This window comes from Oncorhynchus clarkii, chromosome 27 (assembly GCF_045791955.1).
Source record: "Oncorhynchus clarkii lewisi isolate Uvic-CL-2024 chromosome 27, UVic_Ocla_1.0, whole genome shotgun sequence".
Taxonomy (NCBI): Eukaryota; Metazoa; Chordata; class Actinopteri; order Salmoniformes; family Salmonidae; genus Oncorhynchus; species Oncorhynchus clarkii.
In genome coordinates, this window is record NC_092173.1 from 28,051,536 (window position 1) to 28,063,874 (window position 12,339).

The 12,339-nt window shown below is 44.8% G+C and overlaps 1 protein-coding gene across 1 annotated transcript in view; it reads left to right on the forward strand.

Moving 5' to 3' along the window:
• The first annotated feature begins 382 nt into the window (after positions 1–382).
• Positions 383–12,339, forward strand: part of LOC139385691 (chordin-like) — a 33,189-nt gene continuing 21,232 nt past the window's right edge. Inside the window, exons 1-9 of the mRNA XM_071130962.1 lie at positions 383–611; positions 2,069–2,172; positions 3,206–3,332; positions 5,337–5,483; positions 6,029–6,146; positions 6,304–6,391; positions 9,162–9,303; positions 9,644–9,781; positions 11,144–11,226. Coding sequence (XP_070987063.1) covers positions 452–611; positions 2,069–2,172; positions 3,206–3,332; positions 5,337–5,483; positions 6,029–6,146; positions 6,304–6,391; positions 9,162–9,303; positions 9,644–9,781; positions 11,144–11,226 — 1,107 coding nt within the window. The 5' untranslated portion in view covers positions 383–451. The remainder of the gene's footprint in view (positions 612–2,068; positions 2,173–3,205; positions 3,333–5,336; positions 5,484–6,028; positions 6,147–6,303; positions 6,392–9,161; positions 9,304–9,643; positions 9,782–11,143; positions 11,227–12,339) is intronic.

Below are 12,339 nucleotides of genomic sequence, written 5' to 3' on the forward strand. Positions count from 1 at the left end.
AAAGCCTTGAAGATTCCACTTTCTTTCACTAGGTGTTCTGACACACTTTCCATGGCATTAGGATCGCGGTATAGGCTATAGGTATAGGACGTTAATCTAACCCCAACCACTCCTTTATTTCTCACCCCTCCCTGCCGGTGCCTGCTCCAAGTGTCAGGGAAAGTATAAAGTGGGAAGGGACCCGCACGGACGGGACATACGCTTCTGGGCTGGGTACAGTCATTGCCTCAGAAAACCTCCAAACTCTTTCGTCACTTTCTCTCTCTCACTTTTCTCTCTCGCATAACTTGGGAGACTTTATTTCTGAATAGGAATAACTTCAATACCATCAACGAATAGGCTATCTGGTGACGTGAATTGCTAACATATTCATGCTCATTTAGGGAAGGTGTATTACTGGAGTGACAACTTACCTACACGTGAAAGCTTCAAGAACAAAAAAGGAAAAGAGATGCTGCCCCTCTCCAGTATGCAGACTCGCGGAGCGCTGAGTTCCTTGATGTGCGTGATGAGTTGCGCGTTGCTGCACTCTGGACTGGCCTCACGGCTTAAGTCTCCCATTCTGCCCATCCAGTCGGAGAGGGAGCCTTTAACATCCAAGGGCATGTCAGGTGAGCCAAGACGCCTCTTCTACTTCAGTCAAAGTCGTTTATTTTCAGGCTGAATTTCTGAATTCAAAGAATTGCCTATAATGACGCCTGCTGCGTTTTGAATTCCGGCAGGGGCAGCTCAGCTCTATAGGCTAGCCTAGTGCTCGTTTGCTAATCTGCCAAATATAAATTTGAATGTATAGCCTGATATGTCTATAACTTTTTAAGACCGTCATTAAAGTATAATGTTGTATATCAAAGTGTCTGACTGCACAGCATCAAACCTCTTGTCCTTATTATCGTCCCAATCGTTTCTTTCTTGCATCTTCTCCTTATTATCGTCCCAATCGTTTCTTTCTTGCATCTTCCTCAACCTGCCCACTGTTATGGTTACTTCATGAACAAACTTGCAGAAAACATATTAGTCATAACCACTGAGAATGCCATCTGGTTCACGTGCAGGGATTTAAACTGCTTGTTAGGCCTACTGAGACCATGGGAGTGAGAAGTCAAGGCGTTAGTGCAGTGTATTAACAACTGCCACTAATAACGTTTATCCAATCATGGAAACTGTAATCAATCGACATTCCATTCCATTACTGCAGTTCTTTAGTGTCCTACTCTGGCTGTGCCAAGCAGTGATTTATATTGCAGTGAGTTGTGCGGGAAAGCTTGGTGATCTGTCTAACTCTAACCCGACTGGATTGTTTAAAGTGTAGTCACTTAATGAAAGAATAATGCGAACCAGGTTGTTAGCAGCTACGGCAACCGCACAATATCAAATCAACAGTAGTGAACTTGGAACCCGGGAGCTTCACCTCCAGGCTGCGGTGGTGGGCCTCTGAGGGGCTAAGGTGACTGCGGTCTACAGCGACTCTTGAAACGGAGGAGGAATACACCCATATGGAGCTCGGCAGGGGAGGGTTGTGGCCAAACACTTGTCCCTGGGGCTATTTTTATCCAAGCTTTTTTTATAATGCAATACTTTTATTAATACCACTTTTCCAATCATTTGAAATACTCGAAACCAAACACGTCAATTCGTTTCCATTACATAGCCCTTGGTAGGCTACCAAAAGCGCATTCCTTGTATTTCTCTATCCAAATGGCTTGGTGTTTGTTGTGTGAGTGGTATTTTTATATTAATTTAAGGGCCCCCTGCACCGTTTAAATGAAACAGGATGCGCCTGTGAGCTCTGGAACACAATAGGTATCCAGTCAATCCACTCAACCAGCGAAATGAATTATCTGTCAAACATCCACAGTCTGGCTGCACAGAATACTATTTTTCTCGTTCTGTCTGACAACATTGTGGGAATATGCAGTCTTTCACTTTGCAGGGAACTGCCCAGTACACATCCCATTGTCTGGTGCATAGGCCTGGCTACCACATTACTCACCAGTTTTACATTTAGATGTGGACTGTAGCACCTGCCAGTGTATTGTTGTCTAAATGGGTTATTCTGGTCTGATTGCAGGATGTTCATTCGGAGGAAGATTTTATTCGCTGGAGGACACTTGGCACCCTGACCTCGGGGAGCCGTTTGGGGTCATGCACTGTGTCAAATGTTACTGTGAGACAGTAAGTAACACCCTCCATAACAACAAGCCTAGTACAGTACATGTCAATCTTGGATAGTGGATCCATTATGTAGGCCTACGCAGTGGTGTAAAGTACTTAAGAATAAATACTTTAAAGTACTACTTAAGAAGTTTTGGGGGTATCTGTATTTTACTATATATATTTTTTACAACTTTTACTTTTACTTAATTCCTTAAGAAAATATTGTACTTTTTACTCCATACATTTTCATGGGGCGGCAGTGTAGCCTAGTTGTTAGTGAGTTGGACTAGTAACCGAAAGGTTGCAAGATCAAATCTCAGAGCTGACAAGGTACAAATCTGTCGTTCTGCCCCTGAACAGGTAGTTAACCCACTGTTCCTAGGCCGTCATTGAAAATAAGAATATGTTCTTAACTGACTTGCCTAGTTAAATAAAGGTTACAAAAATGGATACCCAAAAAGTACTCATTACTTTTTGAATGCTCAGCTGGACAGGAAAAAGGTCAAAATCTTGCAATTACCAACAGAACATCCCTGGTCTTCCCTACTGGGGGCCTTTGATCTGGTGGACTCATTAAACACACATGCTTCATTTGTAAATTATGTCTAAATGTTGGAGTGTATCCCTGGCTATATGTGAATTTAAAAAACAAGAAAATGGTGCTGTCTGGTTTGCTTATTTTAAGGAATTTGAAATGATTTATACTTTTACTTTTAGCAGTTACATTTACTTTTGATAATTAAGTATATTTTAAACCAAATACTTTTAGACTTTTACTTTAGTAGAATTGTACTGGGTGAATTTTACTTTTAGTTGAGTCATTTTTTGATAGTTGGGTACTTTTCCACAACTGGGCCTAGTACTATCAATGGACAGAAATAGGACATAAAATAATTAACTCATTAATTATAAACAAATCAATTGCCAAAATCATCTCCTTATCTTAGTGCCCCCAAAATGACCCCATTTAACAAATATCATCAGGCCTGTTTGATACAGAGTTGAGGTCAGTGTGGATGAAGAGTTGTTGTTTTCTATCTATTATTTTCAGCAAAGGGGTCGTAAGGGTAAGGTGTTGGGAAAGGTGAGCTGTAAGAACGTCAAGCGGGACTGTCCTGAGCCTAGCTGTGATGCCCCAGTGCTGCTACCTGGACAATGCTGCAAGACCTGCCCCAAAGGTAATCCCTAGTAGCCTACTAACTCTCTCTCTCTCTCTCTCTCTCTCTCTCTCTCTCTCTCTCTCTCTCTCTCTCTCTCCCTCTCTTTCTCCATCTTTACATACACTATATATATAAAAGTATGTGGACACCCCTTCTAGGTCAGTTAGTTGTATTATGTTGTTCTCTAGAGAGGCTGATTGGTGATCAGTAGCAGGTCTGGGCTAGGTTGTCTTGCCTACTCTCAACATTTTCATGAATGTGTGTGTCATGGTGGTGATTTGGGGAAAAACGTGGGAGTGTGTTGTGGTTGTGTCTTTAGGAAAAGTATGAGTGTGTTTGTCTAAATGTTAAAAAGATTTGAGTGTGTTTGTCTAAGTGGTGAAAAATGGTATGTCTATCTGCACGTTTGTGTGTGTGTGTGTGTGTGTGTGTGTGTGTGTGTGTGTGTGTGTGTGTGTGTGTGTGTGTGTGTGTGTGTGTGTGTGTGTGTGTGTGTGTATGTGTGTGTGTGTGTATTCTCTGGTGCACCTGAGGATACAGTATAGTGGAATGCAGGGAGGTGAGACTGACACTACACAAAATCCTTAGAGCATGCCCTATGGAGGGAGAGAGAGGACTGGGGAAATAAGGCCATGAAAGAGAGATGAAAGAGCCAGAAAGAGAGAAAGAAATAGAGGATATGAGAGGGACAAAGAGAAGTAAAGGAAATAGTCAAGGAGTAAAGTGGATGGTCTTGAAGAAATACGTCTGGACACTTTGATGATGATGTGTGTGTGACTAATAGCCTGTCTCTGTCTCGTAGTGTGTGTTTCTCAGTATGCTTTTCAGTGTGTCTGTACTTCAGTGTGTGTGAGTTGTCTGTCAGATTGTGTGTTAGTGTGTGAGGCGCTGAAATGTGCTCTTGACATCAGGACATATAGTGGTGTGGAAGAGCAGGTCATTGTTGGGATTGCACGCAAGTGTCACTGCCAACCCTAATCCGCTCCTCGGACTAAGAAACAAACCTTGTTACCGTGGCACCCAGACGAGCCAGCAGTGCTCCAACGAGGGATTGGAGTAGACACCTGGAGTGAAGAAGATGGAGGGATAAATGAGAGACGGAGAGAATTAGGAATGACTGAAAGAACACTTGTCTGAATTTTGGATCAGCATTTTAGAATTATTCCTCTCCTCTCTTTCACTCTGTAACTCTCACTCTTTCACTCTGTAACTCTCACTCTTTTACTCTGTAACTCTCACTCTTTCACTCTGTAACTCTCACTCTTTCACTCTGTAAGTCTCACTTTCACTCTGTAAGTCTCACTCTTTCACTCTGTAACTCTCACTCTTTCACTCTGTAACTCTCACTCTTTCACTCTGTAACTCTCACTCTTTCACTCTGTAGCTCTCACTCTTTCACTCTGTAACTCTCACTCTTTCACTCTGTAACTCTCAGTCTTTCACTCTGTAGTTCTCACTCTTTCACTCTGTAACTCTCACTCTTTCACTCTGTAACTCTCACTCTTTCACTCTTTCACTCTCACTCTTTCACTCTGTAACTCTCACTCTTTCACTCTGTAGCTCTCACTCTTTCACTCTGTAACTATCATTCTTTCACTCTTTCACTTTCACTCTTTCGCTCTGTAACTCTCACTCTGTAACACTCACTCTTTCACTCTGTAACTCTCCTCTCTTTCACTCTTTCACTCTCCTCTCTTTCACTCTGTAACTCTCACTCTTTCACTCTTTCACTCTCACTCTTTCCCTCTGTAACTCTCACTCTGTAACTCTCACTCTTTCACTCTGTAACTCTCCTCTCTTTCACTCTTTCACTCTCCTCTCTTTCACTCTTTCACTCTCACTCTTTCACTCTGTAACTCTCACTCTTTCACTCTGTAACTCTCACTCTTTCTAGCTGTTTCACTCATTCAACATTTTCTGTTATTCTCTTTACTTCATGTTAAAGTAATGCCAACCTGTAGGTGTTGTTTAAATATCCCCCCCGCCTCACACATTGTGTCCCTGGGTGTTGTGCTTGTCCAGGCGATGTGGACAGGAAGCAAGTGGAGGCAATGTTTGATGGCTTCGAGTACTTCCAGGAGAAGGAGAAAGAGGATGACCTGCACAAGACCTACAATGACCGCTCATACCTCAGCTCTGAGGACATTTCCCCCGGGGAGAGCCGTACTGGTGAGCATGCACACTCACCCGCACGACCCAATGCATACAAACACCAATATTGTACATTCATGCATGGACTTACATCATTGACATTTAGCCATTTAGCAGAGAGAAGTGCCTTGCTCAACGGCACATCGACAGATTTGGTCACCTTGTCGGCTCAGGGATTCAAACCAGCAACCTTTCGGTTACTGGTCTATTGCTTTAGGCTACCTGCAATGGAAATACACACACATATATTATACATGCAGTACATGGATATACAGTACATTGATATACAGCACATAGATATACAGTACATGGATATACAGTACATAGATATACAGTACATGGATATACAGTACATGGATATACTGTTCCTAGGCAGTCATTGAAAATAAGAATTTGTTCTTAACTGACTTGCCTAGTTAAATAAAGTTAGAATAAAAAAATAACAAATATAAAAGAACACATATACTCTCACTGCCCTCGTAACAAGAAAATCATTCCTCCATTCAGTCTTTCTGATTTACATCTTTACTTTACTGTGTGTGTGTGTGTGTGTGTGTGTCCAGACTTTGTAGCAGTGTTGACGGGAGTGACAGACTCCTGGTTACCCAGCTCCAGTGGTGTGGCCCGGGCACGCTTCTCTCTCACTAGAACCAGCCTGACCTTCTCCATCACCTACCAGAGGTAACACACACACACACACACACACACACACACACACAGACAGACAAAAAAACAAACGATAAGCGTGTAATAATCATTAGTAATAACTAGTCTCTAAAATTATATCTTTCCCTCTCTCCCTCTCTCCTGTCCTCACTCTCCCTCTCTCCTCTCCTAGGATCGGGAGACCAAGCAGGGTTGTCTTCCTTGATTCTGATGGAAACACTGCATTTGAGTACAAGACCCCTAAGGGAGACTCAGACATGGTAAGAGACTGGAACTCTCTCTGTTCCTAGGTAGACATTTCCGCTATTTATGTTTTTGTTGTGTGTCTATGTCTGTGTGTGTGTGTGTGTGTGTGTGTGTGTGTGTGTGTTACCTGTGGGAGTGTGAGTGTGGGTCTCAGCGTGCAAGTGTGTGTATGTGTGTGTAGAGAGAAAGATTAAGTAGCTCCACGATAAACACTCTCTCTCTGTGACTCTCCGGCCAAACTCTCACTGGCCTGACATAATTCACCCTGCAATAATAAACACACACACACACGCACACACTCACAGCATTGTCAAAGCGTTGTCTTATCGTTCTCAGAACATTGCTTGGGTAATCAGGTCTTAATTACTGTAAATAATGCATGGGGCCGTTCTCACAAACAACTTTCACACAGAAAAAAACACTCATGATTGCGCTCACTTACACACTCACACACACATGCATGGCCAACTTACAAACATTTAGCTCAGTGCAATAGAAAGTCGATTTTATTGGGTCAAATGAAATGGTGTAACTGTTGGACTGAGAGGGACAAGGAACTACCACAGTCACCTAACTTTACACAGAGTAAACACAGGAACTGCCACAGTCACCTAACTTTACACAGAGTAAACACAGGAACTACCACAGTCACCTAACTTTACACAGAGTAAACACAGGAACTGCCACAGTCACCTAACTTTACACAGAGTAAACACAGGAACTACCACAGTCACCTAACTTTACATAGAGAAAACACAGGAACTACCACAGTCACCTAACTTTACACAGAGTAAACACAGGAACTACCACAGTCACCTAACTTTACATAGAGTAAACACAGGAACTATCACAGTCACCTAACTTTACACAGAGTAAACACAAGAACTGCCACAGTCACCTAACTTTACATAGAGTAAACACAGGAACTACCACAGTCACCTAACTTTACACAGAGTAAACACAGGAACTACCACAGTCACCTAACTTTACACAGAGTAAACACAGGAACTACCACAGTCACCTAACTTTACATAGAGAAAACACAGGAACTACCACAGTCACCTAACTTTACACAGAGTAAACACAGGAACTGCCACAGTCACCTAACTTTCCAGACTAAACACATGAACTCCCACAGTCACCTAACTTTACACAGAGCAAACACAGGAACTACCACAGTCACCTAACTTTACATAGAGTAAACACAAGAACTGCCACAGTCACCTAACTTTACATAGAGAAAACACAGGAACTACCACAGTCACCTAACTTTACACAGAGTAAACACAGGAACTACCACAGTCACCTAACTTTACACAGAGAAAACACAGGAACTACCACAGTCACCTAACTTTACATAGAGTAAACACAGGAACTGCCACAGTCACCTAACTTTACATAGAGAAAACACAGGAACTATCACAGTCACCTAACTTTCCAGACTAAACACAGGAACTCCCACAGTCACCTAACTTTACACAGAATAACACAGGAACTACCACAGTCACCTAACTTTACACAGAATAACACAGGAACTACCACAGTCACCTAACTTTACATAGAGACAACACAGGAACTACCACAGTCACCTAACTTTACACAGAGTAAACACAGGAACTACCACCGTCACCTAACTTTACATAGAGAAAACACAGGAACTACCACGTCACCTAACTTTACATAGAGAAAACACAGGAACTGCCACAGTCACCTAACTTTACATAGAGTAAACACAAGAACTGCCACAGTCACCTAACTTTACACAGAGTAAACACAGGAACTGCCACAGTCACCTAACTTTCCAGACTAAACACAGGAACTCCCACAGTCACCTAACTTTACACAGAGCAAACACAGAGAAGATAACGAGAAAGGAGGATACAGTTTACTTAAGAGGGGAGCAGTGTGTGTGCGTGTCTGTGTGTGTGTGACAGAGGCCTACATCAACTGTGCAACATTTCCCGCCTAAAGCCAAATTACACACGTGACATCATCACATTTTGTAACAACTTAATTCAGGACCCCTAAATATAGTCCTAGAAAAATTTACCCATTATTTTTTGGACAAATGCCCCTATCAAGTGTCAAGTGAAACCGCCCTGAGACGGCCGGGGGAGGGGGGGGGGGGGGTTGCTGGCACAGATCATCTCGGTGGAGGAGGGGGTGGGGGGTTAGTGTGTGACATCACCCGTGTGAAGGAGACGGAGCACATTTAGAATTATAAGAGGAGATTATCCTGGACTGTGAGTTATGAGGTGTGTGTCCGTCGACACATTTCTTCCCCCTCTAAGGCAAATGTTTTTTTCCGGAGGGTTCGTTGTTTGTGGCCTGGGGGTGAGATAGAGTCCAGAGTCTCAACGGGCTGATCTTTTCCACAGATGGAACTGTCTGTGTGTGTGTGTGTGTGAGTGTGTGTGTGTGTGTGTGTGTGTGTGTGTGTGTGTGTGTGTGTGTGTGTGTTGGAGGGAAATAAAAAAGCACATGCAGGCTGTTTTGAGTCAGTTGTAAACTGTAACTATGGCAGAGCACCACACACACACTCAAACCCCAGCCTTGGATAAGAACCCCACACACACTCAAACCCCAGCCTTGGATAAGAACACCACACACACTCAAACCCCAGCCTTGGATAAGAACCCCACACACACTCAAACCCCAGCCTTGGATAAGAACACCACACACACTCAAACCCCAGCCTTGGATAAGAACACCACACACACTCAAACCCCAGCCTTGGCTAAGAACATGCGACTGTGGTCACCTGTGTGTGTATATGTGTTTCAGATCTGTGGAGTGTGGAAGAATCTTCCCCAATCCCACGTGCGACAGCTACAGGCAGAACAACTTCGGGTTACTATGACAACAGCCACCGGTAGACGGGAGGTGATCGAAGGAAAGATCATCAAACACAGAGCACTGTTTGCAGGTGAGTGAATGTGTGTTTGTGTGTGTGTGTGTGTGTGGGGGGGGGGGGGGGGGAGTGTATTTGTGGATGCATGAAAGTGTGTTTGTGTATCTGTTTAAATGTGGGTAGAAGTAGTCTCAATATTTCCATGAGGTAGGATTTATGTGAATATGTGTACAAGTAACTGCCAAAATAAACTAACCCACTTGAGTAAAGGAGGGATACAAAGTACAATACATTTGTGTACATTTCAACAAAGACAAACGTTCAGTAACCGACTGCAGTGAAAAGAAGGTGGGGGTTTGTGTATATACATTATGTGTGTTTATAATGCGAGTGTGATATATGTGTGACCCCGCAGAGACGTTCAGCTCCACTCTGACCTCAGAAGAGGAGCATTCTGGGATGGGAGGCATCGCCATGCTGACTCTGAGTGACACAGAGAATAACCTTCACTTTGTTCTCATACTGCAGGGACTGATACAACATAGAGAGAGAGGTGAGAGAGGGAGAGAGCGAAGGAGAGAGGGAGGGAGGACTGATATAACATAGTGAGAGAGGGAGAGAGAAGGAGAGAGAAGGAGAGAGAGGGAGGGAGGACTGATACAACATAGAGAGAGCGGTGAGAGAGGGAGGGATGGAAGGAGGGAGGACTTATACAACACAGAGAGGTGAGCAAGGGGGGAGGGAGGACTGATACAACACAGACAGAGAAGTAAGAGAGGGAGGGAGAGGGGAGGGAGGACTGATACAACAGAGAAAGAGAGAGAGAGAGAGAGAGAGGGGGGACAGAGGAGATACAACATAGATAGGGAGGAAGAGAGGGAGGTGTAGGGGAGCAACTCATCACTTTACCTTTTTAGGGCGGCAGGTAGCCTAGTGGATAGAGCATTAGGCCAGTAACCAAAAGGTTGCTGGATTGAATCCCTGAGCTGACAAGGTAAAAATCTGTCATTCTGCTCCTGAACAAGGTAGTTAACCCACTGTTCCCCAGTAGGCTGTCATTGTAAATAAGAATTTGTTCTTAACTGACTTTCCTTGTTAATTATATATATTCTTATCCTCCTTTCAGTTTAATGCTTCTGCTATATTGCCTCTATCCTGTTCCTTTGCTGGGAGTAATTTAGGGGCTAAGAGAAGAGACTAGAGGTTGTTTTGGGACTTGTGACCAAGGAGTAATTTAGGGCCTAGAGAAGAGACTAGAGATTGTTTTGGGACTGGGGTCTAGGGAGTAATTTAGGGGCAATGAGACTAGAGGTTGTTTTGGGACTGGGGAGTAGGGAGTCATTTAGGGGCTAAAATAAGAGACTAGAGGCTGTTTTGGGACTTGTGACCAAGGAGTAATTTAGGGGCTAAGAGAAGAGACTATAGGTTGTTTTGGGACTGGGGTCTAGGGAGTAATTTAGGGGCTACGAGACAAGACTAGAGGCTGTTTTGGGACTGGGGAGTAGGGAGTCATGTAGGGGCTAAGATAAGCACCTAGAGGCAGTTTTGGGACTGGGGTCTAGGAAATCATTTAGGGGCTAAGAGACAAGACTAGAGGCTGTTTTGGAACTGGGGACTAGGGAGTAATTTAGGGGCTAAGAGAAGAGACTAGAGGGTGTTTTGGGACTGGGGACTAGGGCGTAATTTAGGGTCTAAGAGATGAGATTAGAGGCTGTTTTGGGACTGGGGACTAGGGAGTAATTTAGGGGCTAAGAGAAGAGACTAGAGGTTGTTTTGGGACTGGGGACTAGGGAGTAACTTAGGGGCTAAGAGAAGAGACTAGAGGTTGTTTTGGGACTGGGGACTAGGGAGTGCTGTGAGGCAGTGTGACGTGGTTCTAAGTTTGTTCTGTGTTCTCTCTCTCTCGGCCCTGTAGACTCCACCCTGGTTCCCATCCAGGTACGACTGCAGTACCGCCAACACGTCCTGAGAGAGATCCATGCCAACGTCACCGTCTATGTATGTTATATAAACTACACGCGCGCGCACACACACACACACACACACACACACACACACACACACACACACACACACACACACACACACACACACACACACACACACACACACACACACACACACACACACACACACAGAGAGAGACAGACAGACAGACAGACAGACAGATCTAGGATCAGCTTGTCCTCACCAAACCAGATGCTAACCTGAACCATTAGGGGGGAAACACACATTAGGGACAAGCCAAGAGGCAAGAGGAAAGGGTGGAAAAACACATTAGGGACAAGCCAAGAGGCGGGAGGAAAAGGGGGGAAACACACAGTAGGGACAAGCCAAGAGGCGGGAGGAACGGTTGGAAACACACAGTAGGGACAAGCCATGAGGTGGGAGGAACGGTTGGAAACACACATTAGGGACAAGCCAAGAGGCGGGAGGAACGGTTGGAAACACACAGTAGGGACAAGCCAAGAGGCGGGAAGAAAGGGGGGGAAACACACAGTAGGGACAAGCCAAGAGGCGGGAGGAACGGTTGGAAACACACAGTAGGGACAAGCCAAGAGGTGGGAGGAACGGTTGGAAACACACAGTAGGGACAAGCCAAGAGGCGGGAGGAACGGTTGGAAACACACAGTAGGGACAAGCCAAGAGGCGGGAAGAAAGGGCAGGGAAACACACATTAGGGACAAGCCAAGAGGCGGGAGGAACGGTTGGAAACACACAGTAGGGACAAGCCAAGAGGCGGGAAGAAAGGGGGGGAAACACACATTAGGGACAAGCCAAGAGGCGGGAGGAACGGTTGGAAACACACAGTAGGGACAAGCCAAGAGGCGGGAGGAACGGTTGGAAACACACATTAGGGACAAGCCAAGAGGCGAGAGGAACGGTTGGAAACACACAGTAGGGACAAGCCAAGAGGCGGGAGGAAAGGGGGGGAAACACACATTAGAGACAAGCCAAGAGGCGGGAGGAACTGTTGGAAACACACAGTAGGGACAAGCCAAGAGGCGGGAGGAAAGGGGGGGAAACACACATTAGGGACAAGCCAAGAGGCGGGAGGAACGGTTGGAAACACACAGTAGGGACAAGCCAAGAGGCGGGAGGAAAGGGGGT